At 34.3% G+C, this 14,948-nt stretch overlaps 1 protein-coding gene across 2 annotated transcripts in view; it reads right to left on the minus strand.

Moving 5' to 3' along the window:
* The window catches only part of Adamts6 (ADAM metallopeptidase with thrombospondin type 1 motif 6), a 217,883-nt gene that overhangs the window by 186,042 nt on the left and 16,893 nt on the right, over window positions 1-14,948 (minus strand). For both annotated transcript variants that reach the window (XR_012910889.1, XM_075976158.1), the window contains exons 4-7: window positions 11,461-11,629; window positions 7,542-7,753; window positions 6,731-6,814; window positions 6,075-6,220 (exon numbers count right to left, since the gene is read on the minus strand). Coding sequence is in view for 1 of the 2 variants with exons in the window: in XM_075976158.1 (XP_075832273.1) it covers window positions 6,075-6,220; window positions 6,731-6,814; window positions 7,542-7,753; window positions 11,461-11,629 (611 nt within the window). In the remaining variant the exon portion in view is untranslated. The remainder of the gene's footprint in view (window positions 1-6,074; window positions 6,221-6,730; window positions 6,815-7,541; window positions 7,754-11,460; window positions 11,630-14,948) is intronic.

Raw genomic sequence — 14,948 nt, forward strand, 5'->3', positions numbered from 1 at the left:
CACAAATAGAAGTTATAAAAGTACATTGATTAAAAAATAACCTAATAAGAGGACTGGAGAGAAAGCTTGGAGGTTAAGATTACTTGCTGCAGGAAAAGAGAAAAAGACAAGATCTCCTGAGTAAGTTGGGAGCGTGGGGGTCACAGGAGAGGGTAGGAAAGGAGAGGGAAGGAAGGGAGGGGAACAAACAAAAATGGATTGCTTGATTAAAAACAATAAAAAATGGTTTAAAAAAAAGAGCACTTGCTGCTCTTGCAGAGGACCCAAGTTCAGTTCCCAGCACCCTCTTCAGGTAGCGTACAACTGTCTATAGCTCCAGTTCTCAAGGTGCCTACACACACACGCACAATAAAAAAAAATTTAAAGAAATAGAAAAATAGCCTACTGAAGAAAGGAATTCTTGAATCTGTTACACTGGATTTAGGCTAGTAAGAAGAATGTGATATTATTACATCCCATATCATAGATAAATGATATCTGTGAAAGGTCCAGAATAGGTAAAATAATAAGAGAAAAGATTAGATTAGCTGCTGTCTGGGGCTGGCAAGGCTAGGGCTGCGAGTCAGGGGAATGGGCATGACTTCCTTTAGAAGTAACAGAGTATTCTAAAATTAATTATAGTGATAGTACCATAACCTTCTGAACAAGTACACAGAAACCACTGAATTGTCCTTTTAAAGGGTAAATTATGTGGTCTGAATTATATCTCAAGAATATTGTTTCCATGCAAAAAGAATTTAGGTGATATTTCTATTCCAGATATATAAAGTGTAATGTGTTAATATCTTAAAATGGAAAATTATGTTTCCAATACCTTATAGAAGAGAAAGACAAAAATATATAAATCAGCTTTTACTAATAGTACAGTCTACTTCACCAGCTTCCTACTGAATTTCAAACTATGTATAAATTTCTTAAATATTTTTTACCAAAACATAAATTCAGAAATTGGTTTAATTTTAAGTTTGTGATTGATATTTCCTGTCTTCATGTGGAAATGAAAAGTAAATAATATGTCATAGGCAAGATTTTATTCTTAAGCAACTGTTATTAGCAGTTTGTTAATATGTATGTTAACAAAGTATATAAGATGATGCAAATCAAGCTAATATTTGATTTAAGCATTCCAAAACTTACACATATGTCAAAACACTATATAATAAATACATACAACTTGATCAATTTTAGATATAATTTATAAAAGCACAAAATCTAACAAAAATTAATTTTAAAGATTTTTATCAAGTTAATGAATGTTACACAGTCCTACTTTGCCCAATAACTTGAGTGTCAAGAATTTATGGTGCAGAGTTTAATCGTTGACTGACATAGTTAGATAGTTATTAACAGTTCATAATTCTGCCGATTCGTGGAGGTGCATGTCTTTACTCCCAGCACTTGGAGGCAGAGGCAGGTGAATCACTGTGAGTTTGAGGCTAGCCTGGTCTACAAATCAAGCTCCAGGACAGCCAGGGATGTTACACAGAGAAACTCTGTCTTGAAAACAAATAAGCAAAAACAAAAGTTGATAATTTTGAGGGTTTAGATAGAAACCACAAAAAAGAACATTCTCATTGTCCTACAATTGTTTATTTAAAATATACTTTAGGGAAGGAGAGATGGCTTATCATCTAAGAGTATCCCTTGCTTCTGTAGAGGACCAAGGAACAATACCCAGCACCTACAAAGTAATTCACAACTCCCATCCCCATGGATCCTATGCCCTCTTCTGGCCTCCATGGGCAGTACGCACACAAGTGGTATACAGACATAAATGCAGACAAAATACTCATATACATAAAAGATTAGATAAATAAAATATAACATATAAAATAGAATACAGAGAAATGTCGCCACATTTCCACACATATATATGATTGCACTAACCAGTTGATATTCAGAGATCAGAGATCCGGTAATACCATATCATAGAGAAGAAACTGAACATCATTTTAGGAAGTGACATGGAGCTATATGTCAAGTTTTTATGAATCAGATTGGTAACAACAGGTGTTCACTACATTATAAATTATTACATGTTAATAACAATATCTATAAAATGTTACAGATACATATTGTGGTGCTTTGAATAGAAATGGCTCCCACAAGTTCAATTATCTGAAGCTTAGTCACCAGAAAGTGGCAATATTTGAGAAGGATTAGAGATGTAGCCTTGCTGGCGTAGGTATGACCTTACTGGAAAAAGTGTGTCACTGAGGATGGGTTGGGAGTGGATTTAAGGTTTTAAAAGCACACACCAGGCTCAGTGTTGCTCTCTCTGCCTATAGATCAGGATGTAACTCTTAGCTACTGCTCCAGTGCTTGCCTACATGACATGCTGCCGTGTTTCCCTCAATGATGATAATGGACTAACCTCGGAAACTGCAAGCAAGCCCCTAACTAAATGATTTCTTTTATAAGATTTTCCTTGCCCATAGTGTCTCTTCACAGAAATAGAACAGTGACCAAGAGACCAAAACACATAGGTTTACATGTAAAACACGTACATGTATATGAAAGATAGAATATGTAAATAATTTGATGAGTTCTTAGTTCTTGTTTTTCAGTATTACTAATACTAGATAAAACAATTATGTTTTAATTTGATAGTACATTCAATTCAGTCACTGGGTTTGCATGTAGCTCAGTATTGCTAGAAATGTGGCCTAGCCTAATACAAAATTGTAAACTTACTAAAATGTTATAAGACATTTTTTGTGAGTTCTTTTTTAAAGTTGGATTGCTCAGTTCTCAAGGGAGAACTTTGTCAATGACAGCATCGTGTTATAATATCAAAGGTTGGACACACCTGTTTTCTTTCTGTCTAGTCAGTGACCTAATAACTTTGCAGGGTACAGTTTAAACTCAAATGAATAAAATAAAATAGTATCATTTTTTTTAATAGAGCTCTTAAAACTGCCTAAGTTCCAAATGACTTTGCGCTTAAAACATCTAAGTTCTTGGAACAAATTTGGTCTTGTGGAGATAAAAGTATCACCGGTTTTCTTCTGTAATCCTTGACAACTACATTCCACATTGCCCCTAGTGAGCTGACATTTCAAGCAAACATAAATCATGCTCTACTAATAAATGGTGGAGTTACAACTCTGAGTGTGCAAGTTATATGATACAGGTTTCAACCTTAATATAAAATCATTTGTGGAATTCTCTGAATTTTACTAAAAATAACATCATGATATGTATCAATATGTGTATATATATTCACTGATAACTCTCATTCCTTCACTGAAAAACAACTACATAATGAAAACAGTAATCATCTCATTTTGATTAGGCATTCTGTGACCCAAGTATATAAACTAGCGTCACCTTGAGGTGTTAATAGTAGTTTAAAATAGATACTGCCCTAAAGAGACATTTGTATGTGTGCACATGTTCATGTGCATGCTTGTATGTGGAAATACATATGTATACTTGTGAGTATGGAGGCAGGAGGTTAATGTCAAGTGTCTTTTTCAATCATTTCTCCACCATATTTGCTAAAGGTTTATTTAATTGTACTTTACATGTATGCATGTTTATCTGCAGGTATCTGTATACACCACTTGCATTCCTGATCTCCATAGAGGTCAGAAGATGTCAGACCCCTAAAACTGGAGACAATTGTAAGTCATTATATGGATGCTAGGAATCAAATCCAAATCCTCTGCAAGAGCAGCAAGCACCCTTAACTACGGAGCTATCTCTCTAGCCCATCTCTATCTTATTTTTGAGACAGGGTCTGTAACTTACCAGTCAGCTATTTCCTTCTGTCTCTGCTTTCCCATCAATGTATATTACTACATCAGGGTTTTTATGGGAATGGTAGGGATCTGAAATCAGGTACTAATGATTCCCCACCAAACATTTTACCAAATGAGCCATCTTCACCTGCTACAAAAGGCATTCTTGTGACCTCAATTACATTATCCAATATAGATTGATAGGAGATCTGAACACTGACTTCTATTAAATCCTGACGGCATTCATAATGTTACTATGACTGGTTACCAGAGACAATAAAAGAAAGAAAGAAAGTTATGTTCAAATTTCAGATACCAAAGCCACTCAAAGTAGCCTACAAAGCAAAAAACTCAACAGAGAATTAAGGAGCTATCTGGGCAAATTAAGAGTTGAATATTGTAGCCATAATAGGGTAGTAAACTGCCCAAATCTGTTTCCTACTTAAATACTTATGAATCTGTAGCCTTGATGCAACTTCTGTTACTTTCTGAAAAAAATGTGAAAATCTAGTGCAGATATATTGAAACTGTATAGCTGTAGTTATATAAGACAGAAAGGAATACAGAAAGCATGTAAATCTGTGTGGATCATTTTGATAACTATATACATAGTAGAAGTTTTCCATGATTTCATTAACACTAACCATGTCCATATATGTTAGTGAATAAAAGGTTTCTACATTATCACAATTCCTAGTAAATTTTTAATTCCTTAAGTATATTTGATAGTCTTTCAGGTATAAATACTATGAGGAATCAGAAAACTGATCAGACAGTTGTATCAGCACATACATATAGGACCAAAAGGTGTAGTTTTATTCAGCAAGCATATGATAAAAGTATCTAGTTTCTGACATCAGGAAGACGAGGCTAGTCCAAAATTAAAACAAGTATACCTTAAAAAGCACTCGGAAACTTTATGGTACAGTTGACAGAAGTTTTTGTAAAAGTTAAATCATGTTATCTTACTGAGTGTCAAGATTCTGATCCTACCTCCCTCCTTAGATGTTAAAGAATAGAAGCCTACCACAGATCATGCATATGTTAAATATATGCTTGCAAATGAAAAAATAATCAAAATGACAAAGCTATTTCACTCAGCCAAGACAGCATTTGTTTCCATTTGCTTACTGTTCATTTTGTTAATTTATTGTCTTTTATTTATAAATAGAGTTAAGTTCAAAATTATTATGTTAGGATTATTAAAGAATAATGTTTCTACACAATCACTGTCAGAATATAAATAAATTAAAACAAAGTTTGGCACATCCACAGTCCCAGCTATTTGGGAGGTTAAGACAGGAGGACAGCTGGAGCCCTTGTTCTAGATGTCAGACTAACAACATTGAAAGATAAAAAATGAAAAATAAAAAGAAATCAATGTACATAGGCTAATAAAAAGAAAACAAGATCATCAGGGGTTAAGTCTATTTTGATTTATTAGTTGAATGACCTTAAAAAACTTTTTTAACTATTTTGATTTACTTTCCTCATTTCTAACATGCAAAAAATCCCAATGCTATATATACTCCGCAGAGCTGTTGGAGAGTAAGCATAAACAACACTGTAAAAAGGAAAGAGGGGTGATTTCACTGGGTTATTATGGAGCACTAACTTTTCTTAGAAGAGAACTTTACAACAATATGATAAAACTGCTTCCTAAAGATTTTTTTATGTATTTGTGTGTGTTTGTGTGAATGTATGCAATTTATGTACCAGTAGCTGCAGAAGGCATCAGATTCTCCAGAACCTTAGCTATAGGCAGTGTGGAAGCCTAATGTGGGTGATGAGATGTGAAGGGGTCTTCTCCAAAAGCAGCCCAAGCTCACACCCACTGAGCTATCTCTCCAACTCTGAACATGTTTTTTTGCACTTAAATGCTTAACTTAAATAATATAGTTAAATAGACATACAATCTCCTCTTTTTTTAGTAAATTAACACAAAGTAACACAACTAGAAAGTACATAGGAATAGTTGTCATATTTTATAACCAAAAGTGACAATTTATTTCTCATGCTTTTAAATCTTGCTTTTAATATTTTAACAAATGGTATTTGTGCTTACAACTTAATATTACAAACAGGATTTATAAGGAGAAAAGTCATTTTATTAAATTTCCAAATTAAATCTTAATTTTTCTTTCTTATTTAGCTCATTTTATATAAGCACATTAATAGTAGACCATATTCTTTCACAGTAATAAAAAAATAAATTACCACTTTGCGCTTTCTACACTCATTTTCTGCATGAGGCTTTAGATAAAACCAAATATAGTTACAATATTAAGCAAACACAACAATCAAAGGAAAAATACTTGCAACAAACCATACCTAGTAATTAGAACTGCATTATCGTGGTGGGCAATCCCATTTTCTGGAATGGTGTTTCCATCACTTTGGTGGGAGAGAATGGATTTCTGCCATTTACAGAAGCTATCGAGGGACTTGTCTGCATGATGGTTTATCTCCAAGTTTGGCTGCAATACAACATGCATACCAGAAATGTTCCAAACAAATTACTAAGGTCAGTTGTCAAACTTTTGAAAGCTAAAGTGGGACTATAAGTAGAAGCAGTGGTTTCTAGGAATAATCTCTTGCCGATTTTTATCTCCACAACATCTGACCTAGGATTCATTAAATTTACTACTGAATAGACTTTCCTTCCAGTTCCAACTTCAACAATAAAGAGAACATATATGAAATGTCAGCATACAAAAAACAACCAAAACCATTATTTTCAGGTAAGCCATACAAATAAAATGCTCAACCTTAATTCTGAAACACGTAGCAAGTATGTATATATGGAGAAAAGTTTTAATAAGACATGAGATATATATTATTACAAAGTATTTCAATATTGCATAAAAATTAAAGTAAAGAGCAAAAAAATATTTAACTATGACTTCCTAAAAGAAGTAACAAAAAAATATATCTGCTCATAATCCAATAGCCTAAAAGCTTTGGTGTATAAACTAATTCATTCTTACCTGATCTTCTGTGAGAACAATTAAGCGAGCCACTATAATATTCACAACGTTTCCTAGACTGGAGTCACGGTAAAGTTTGGCAACCTGACCTCCAGAAAATAAGAAAAGACAAAAAGTCAGACAAAAATAATGGAATGATATTTTGAATTTCTAAAAAAGATAAAAAGCAATTTTTAGGTCTTAATGGTGTATATTTAAAGATATTCATTTACCCTATACTACTTAGGACTCCATCTTCAAGATGCTTTGGTTAAAGAATTTTATGTAAATCTACAAGAACTATCCTCTCCTAGAGAAGAACTGCATGCATCACAAAATCTATAATATGAGTTGATGTTCCAAGCTCCTTAAACAAGACTTGAGGACGCATTTTTAAACACTGGCATTAACTAAAAATGAACAACAAGATATTTTACATTTTTTATATGTAATTTAAAAGTTAATTGACCAGCCAGGTATGGTGGTACATGCCTTAAATCAAGCAGATCTAGTTCATTCTACATAGTGAAATTCAGCAAGCCATGGTTACATGGAGAGATCCTGTCCCCTGCCTCCCCCAAAAAGGTCAATTGACAAATTCTTAGTCTGGTTGAAAAAACTCAACAAAATGACATGGCAGTGCATGTATGTGTTTTCTGAGTACAAGTTCTAGACTCAATCCCAAGCAGTTAATGAAAATGATTCAAATTCATTTCTTACCAACTTATACAAATCAATGTTTATCATTATTTATTTCAGTAAAAATTCATTACTTTAGTACAAAACACAACAAACTACTTAGTAAGACAGTATATAGAGGGATCAAACTTACAATATTCATCACACTCAAAATGTAATGTTCAATGTCTTTACGGCCGTGGTAGCCCACCATCATTTTGTCTGCCACTACCAGTGTCTCCACAAATCTCTCAGTGCTCACAGATCTTCTCTGTCTGCGATGAAGATGTGTGTCATTAATTGGTGGGAAAGAAGAAAAAGCAGATGTCTTATTCAGCCACCAAGGTTTGCCATGTCTTGTGAGATCTACGATAAAATTAATAAGTAGTTCAGATAGATTCACTAACAAAATATACTTATGTATAGATCTCATGTAGATAGGTTTCTCATAAACTCTCTAATGGATAAACATATTCAAAATAAGAAGAGAGTAAAGAACTATATAAACAAGAAAAACTTTCAAATCTTCAAATTAATTATCTTATCTGAAAAATTATCATTCAATTGCTCATGAAAATAAAATATACCTATAAATTGAAGTAATTAATAGATTTTTAAACAAGTCATTTCCTATTATTCCAGTGACTATTTATATTCTAAATTGGAGTATATACTGCAATGAACCATTTACGATTAAAATAAACTAGGGCCTAAACTTCTAAACTAGACTAAAACCATGCAGACAGAAAACGACTATGATGCAGTATCGATCCCCAATGTGAAAGGCATCTGTATTACAGTAAGATGCTCTTGTTAAAATGTCTTAATTAGGCAGTCCGGGAGAGATGGCTCAGTGGTTAAGAACACTGACTGCCCTTCCAAATTCCCAGCAATTACATGGCAGCTCACATGTCTGGAACTCCAAGATCTGACACCCTCACACAGACACATATGCAAGCAAAATAACAATAGACATAAAATAAAAGTTTAAAAAAAGTTTTAATTAGATCCTATTCTCTTCTTCTCAGTTCTAAAAAGCTATGAATTAGACTTCCCACAAAATTTTGCTGTCTACAATTATTTATGTTGGCAGAACACACAGAGTATTACTGACCCCTCACAAGCCACTTAAATGCAGGTGAGTAAGGCAAATCACCTGTAATCCAAACTCAGAAGGCAGAAACAGGGGATATCAAGAGCAAGCTGAGTATCAAGGCTAATCACAGAAGTGAGCTGTAGGCTGGATTTAAAGACCCTGACTTGATAAATAGGTGAAAAGACAAAGAGAATGATTTTCCACGTCATCCAGGTGGCACCTTAAGCACATGTACCTATACACATGCAAGCTACACACACATGCACCCATACACAGCAAAAGAAACAAAGAAACAAATAACATGTTTACACACACACACACACACACACACACAAACATACATGCCTGGAAAATAGAAACAGGAAAATAAAATAAAGGTAAGGGGTAATAACAACATGAGACCTGAGAGACATGTTAGCAACACACTCTTTTTTGAGAATATCATTTCTACCTTTTCCTTCCTTCCTCCAAATCCTGCCATATACCCCTCCTTGATCCTTTTAAACTTATGACCTCTTTTTTCATTAATTGCTGTTAGGAGTGTGTGTGTACTTAGTCTGTATATTACTTGTATGTATGTTTTCAGGGCTGACCATTTGGTATTGGGTAACCCATTGGTGTGCTCTTCCCTGAAAAAGACTATTTCTCCCACTCTAAGCATTCCTTAGTTGCTTATAGTTCTTTGTGTAGGGCTGAAGCCAAAAGCCATCCCAACACACTCCACCATTGACTTTGGCATATCTATTGGTGTCACCCTTGCTCAGTTCACAGTTAGGGAGTCTTGTTGCTAAGACTTTAAGGGTGTAGTTTCTGACAATACTAGGAGACAAAGTCTCTCAGACAACTCCCAGTCCTTTGCTCTTCTCTGCTCTGTCTTCTGTTCCTTGGGCCTTATGTGGAGAGTGTTTTATAGATGTGCCCACTAGGACTAGGCTCCACAAAACTGCATTTTAGTTGGTTATTCTAAAAACCATATTTGGCATGGTTCATGCAATATATTCTTCAGTTTTAGTTGTATGCCATTTGTAAATATATCATTATGTTTTTATATTTTTCTTTATTAATTAAATTTGAGCAGGTAGAGGACCTTAACATACATTTCTTCCATGTCTTTATGCAGATTAAAATTTTTCACCTCCAGTATCTAAAATGTTTAATGAGGAAAATTTTAATTAATATATAAAATTGACAGAAAGTGGCACTATTTTAATTGGTCTTCCATTAGCTTTTGCCTTTTTGAAACCTTGCATTGGTAAGATGGAGAAATTTTACATTACAAAGAAGAAATGAAACATGACCATGAGAAAAAACAGTTAAATACTTTGGCGTTCACATAGATTAAATAATTCTCTTTATTTCTAAAGGTCAAGGGAGACAGGGACATATCAATTTTCCCAATACTCTTCTCCCTACTCCAAAACAGTGTCTGCTCATGTCCAGTTGTGCAAATAAACCCACAGGTTACCACAATGACCCTGAAACCCATAGGTTACCACAACAACCCTGAAACCCATAGGTTACCACAAATAGCCCTGTCTTGAATACTCTGTTATGAGTGTGGGTAGGACCCCAAATTGGAATACAAGTAATTATGTATATATAAATACATGATTATGTTATACAATACTGTGCATTTGCCACCTCTAGACTTTCCTTACTGGCTTGAAAAGGGTAAGCAATCATGGTTTTTAACTCATGGAAAGGAACTACATGTTCCCACAGGCATGTCAAAACTAAAGCTATATAGAACCACAAAGAATTGAACTCTGGGAAGAACCAAGGGAATTCTTCAGCCAAGACAACAGAGGAGATCTTGGCTCTAGCTAAGGCTAAGCAATGACCCATCTAGTCAGGCTTCCAGCCATCAAAAGCAGTGGAGTAATAAGTGAGTGTTTTTAAGTGTTTTTCACAGAAAAATATAATAAATATTGTTGTGATGATTGTCAACATGCTTTTGTATTAATAAAACTTCAATTTCTCCTCTTCAGTCATCTGCTTTAACAAAATCATTAATTTATAAATTATGCCTGTTCATTCCTCTGGCTAAACAGCCTACTGTTTAAAAATAGAATAAGCCCCACTAATTTGATGAGTTTTACTTCTCTGAGCCATTCAATTTCTATTTATTTTAAATTTCTATTTATTTTAACTTAAAGCATTGAAAGATTATGTAAACATACCTGAACCTTATCATAAGCTGCTTCTCAGTGCTCCTATCAGCACAATTCTGATTGTTACAATTTTCAAACTTTTAATTTTTTAAATTATTAGTTTGCTTGGTTGTCAGTATGTCAGACAATAAATTCTGCATATTTTATCTACAAATGTCCAATAAAGACAGTATATATCATATGTAATTATATATCTACCATGATATATATGTATATAGAAAGGATATATAATATTCTGCTTTGTTTTTTAAATTCAATATAATACCTCATTAGAAGCCCTGTATCAGCTGACCTTCCTCTTTGGCTCAGATATGTTCCTCTTCCCCTCAGGTCTCAGCTGAAAAGTCTGATCTCCCATGAGACTTTTCTTGACCACTGAAACCTGGATTTGTCGACCCTGCTGTGCATTCAGTGCTATCACAACTTGTGATATGCTTAAAGGCTTCCAACCTTAAATGTTTGAAGGCCTCCAAGATGTGTGTGTATTCCTGATACCAGCATAAAAACATCAAGCTAACCCAACAGTACGGGGTGCTGTGGAAGACCTCTGCATGCAAGTTGTAAATAAAATAAGAAACTATACTTCTCTTTAAAAAAAAAAGTCAAATTTTATATAGACACATTTTAAGAATTTCTTAAACAGCCTCCAAACTGACTTAAAACTATTACTAAGTAATACTTTTTAAGATAGTTCTGGACATTATAAATCTAACTTGGCATGTATAGTTTTATCATTAATAATGTTTTGCTTTCCAGAAAAAAGAGACATCAGCAATACACAAAGCTTTCCAAAACCTTGCACTCACCTGAAACCCCACAATGAGAATGATCATAGATATGTCGTTGCTGGAGTGTAGACTTTTTGTAAATAACATGAGGATGGCCATTTTCATAACTAAAATGTTTGGAATCCTCTGTAGTATTCTTTAGAGGCTCAATAAAATATTCTTCATCTTCTGTAGCAATAATACCATGCTAAAAGAAGGAGCAACAAAGGGTTTACCTAGAAGGGTCATTTTAAATAAATATCTTTATTACCGAGATTAAAAGACAAATCAGTATCTCCTCAAAACAGAGCTTAAAATATATGTCAATTTAAATTTTATTTATTTTCTATATTAAGTAGAGCATTATGTAAATTTCTTCATAGTTTAAGACAATTAAACACCTGCACATGTTCTGCACCCTCTAAATATGTCAAATGCCCATTCCCTCAAAAACTCTTTGAGTTAGTAGAGACAGCTATAAAAACCTAGTTCCCTTCCAAATTGTGCATAACTTCACTCTCTGTGTTTAGGTGCAGCTTTGTTATTATTAAGTTTTACCCAATACAAAAGGGCAGTGGCTGTAAATCACCTTCAGGATCAGTCTCTGAATACCATTCCAGAGAAATTCTCCACTCCCTGCTTCCCTACTGCCAACTAAATGGAAGGACTCCCAAATTTAGGGGCAGTAAAAGCCAAAAAGGAAGGCTGCTAGGTCCCTGAACGACCTCTTACAAAACAGCCTGATGTAAACACTAACCAAGGGAGAAATAAACTTTTTCGGTGGTAACCATGAACATTTGAGGTCTGTGATATACTGATTAATGTTTTTCTAAAATATGTGTTCCCATTTGGATATGAAGTAACAGGCTTAAAAATCAAGGATTGTCCAACACTGCATATATAGAGAAAGGAAAAGGGATTTGCTGCAATTAAAAAAAAAAAAAAGCTCCTTGGTTTCCCACAGTACTACATCACATCATGCCTATTTAGTTACCTCCTACTCAGCTGTCATATGGCTCCTTAAAGCTCCTCAGGCTTAAATGGAGTGGTATAATGCCTCTGAGCTAAATTAGAGCTTATTATCAACATCATTTATTTTCAGTTGATTCAATTCCATAAATTTATTTATTTAATCTAGAAATTTATTTAATTACAGTAAATTTACACTGGTTCAGCACAAATCTTGAAGCTAATTAAGTTTAGTACTACGTTCTTCCTCTGTGTTCTAACTTTCAACTAAACTATTGCTTTCTTCAAGAAAAGCATTATGTTTTATATTTCTTTGTATCAGCTACAGCCCCAATATGTGTCTCATATGCAGTAAGTTCAAATAGTTTACTGATGAAAAACAAATGAGATGGGGAAAATTACCTGGATAAAAAACAAGAACTCCACAAAATAAATAAAGAAGAATGTTGATCTTCTACTCCTGCTTCCCTAAATACTTCATATGCAAGGATGGCTCTTCACCCTACTAGTATTTAACACCAGCTAAAATACAAACTCTCTAAACGTATTACCTCAGCTGAGAAAAATGAAAGAAGTGCTCTAAATTACTCATTTTAAACAACACTCTGGGGAGCCTTTAGGGTTCTATAAAGTACCCTAAAGGGATTGTACCAGATGACAAAGCGGGACCTAGACTTGAATTCCAGGGCTCAGAATCAGCTGTTTTTATTAATCAGTGTACTAAGTGTCCAAATAATAGTTCATATGAAAAAAAAAAGGTTTCCTTTTTCTAAAAAAGAAAAACAAAACATAGAAAATATCTAGTCCAAATAATCTCTAATGTCCCTTTGATTTCTAAACTTCTATGATTCTATTTAGAGAAATTCATTTGAACTACTATATGCTTAGATAGATAAGACATAATCAGATGTGTTATAACTTACAGAGTAGGTTCTCCTTCACCCACAACCTACACAAAATGAGTTGAGGAACAAAAAAACAACAAAAAGGAGCCTTTAGTAACTTTATGTTTCTTTATGATTGTTTATATCCTTATGGGTAGTAGACCCTATATTAAATACAAACCCTAAGGAATAACTCAATACACTAAAACAAACTCCAATATCTGTGTAAAAATGAACTTACCAGGCAGTTTAACAATGTCCTAGAAAACTGAGCAGAGTGTTTTTAAAAACATAGTCATGTTTTGTTAAGACTTTGATTAAAAGAAAGTGTAGGACAGCAATCTAGGATTTGAACCACAAAGACTAGGACACTGAAGTCATACTGGCCTGTCATCAGTATTAAGTTGAAAGCCACTAACAAAATCTCAGGTTATTGAGGAAAAACAGATTCATAATGCTAATAAGCAAGAAAGAAGAAACCTTGCAAGAATGAAAACATTCTGAAATGGCATTTTATGAGGTTTCATGTAATATGTTTCCTATAAAATGTTTTCACATGTCTCACTTAATTTTAATAGTTCTATGAAATAAACAATATGATCAGCTTTACGAATAAGCTAAAGGGGCAAATTGTAGCAGAAAACTCATTTGACTGACCTCAGAGTTTAGACACTTAATCACTATATTGTAATTATCTCATCACCTAAGGGCTGTTTCTGATTGAGTGCCTCTGGTAGTATGAAAACTATACTAGATGATGGAGGTAAAACAGTGAACCAAAGAAAGTCTGGGCTCTGACATAATGCTTACATTCTAGCAGAAAAGGTAGGAAAAGGTAATTGATTACATATATAAATGATATATCAGATTGTGATGTTAAGAAAAGGAGAAAGGGCAATGAAAAAAGAACACAGAATTATAAGAAGCTTACGCAAACTACTTACAATATTTGTAAATATCCTCTCGGATGCACTATTTGGACTGTAGAGATAACTCAGCTGGTGGAGTGCTTGCCTCATGTGTTTTAGACCTGAGATGAAGCCCCAGAAACCATGTACACATGCAGGTATGGAGTCACACACTTGTAATATTGCTCCCTAGAGTAAGTCGAGCTTTAGGGAGATGGGAAAAGATGGACCATTGAGGCTCAATAGTCAGCCAGTCTAACTTACTTTGCCCAAGTCAATGAGGATTCTGTCTCAAAAACCAAAGTGTATGGCACCCAAGGAACGACACCTGAGACTGATTACTGGGTTCCACGTGCATTGGAACACACATGCACACCTGCACACACACAGACACAAAATATAATGCTATTTGAACAGAAGCCTGCATAAAGTACATGAGAAAGTGAAGAAAGATGTATTGATAAAAAGACAAAGAAAATAAGGTCATGTGGGATATTTATTTACACTGCATGAAGATATTCCTTTGTTGTACCTCACATGCCCAAGGCACCTGATTAGTTTACTAAAGAGCCAAACAGCCAATAGGTAGGCAGGAGAGGTTAAGTGGGACTTCCAGGCAGAGAGAGGAACACAGAGGGCTAGAATCTAGGAATGCAAGAGACACCCACAAGACTGGAGAAACTCAAATATACAGAATGGGAAAGAGGCAAAAGCCACGTGCCAGAACCTAGATAAATAGAAACAGGTTAGTTTAAGTTATATGAGC

Source organism: Microtus pennsylvanicus, chromosome 6, assembly GCF_037038515.1.
Source record: "Microtus pennsylvanicus isolate mMicPen1 chromosome 6, mMicPen1.hap1, whole genome shotgun sequence".
NCBI lineage: Eukaryota > Metazoa > Chordata > Mammalia > Rodentia > Cricetidae > Microtus > Microtus pennsylvanicus.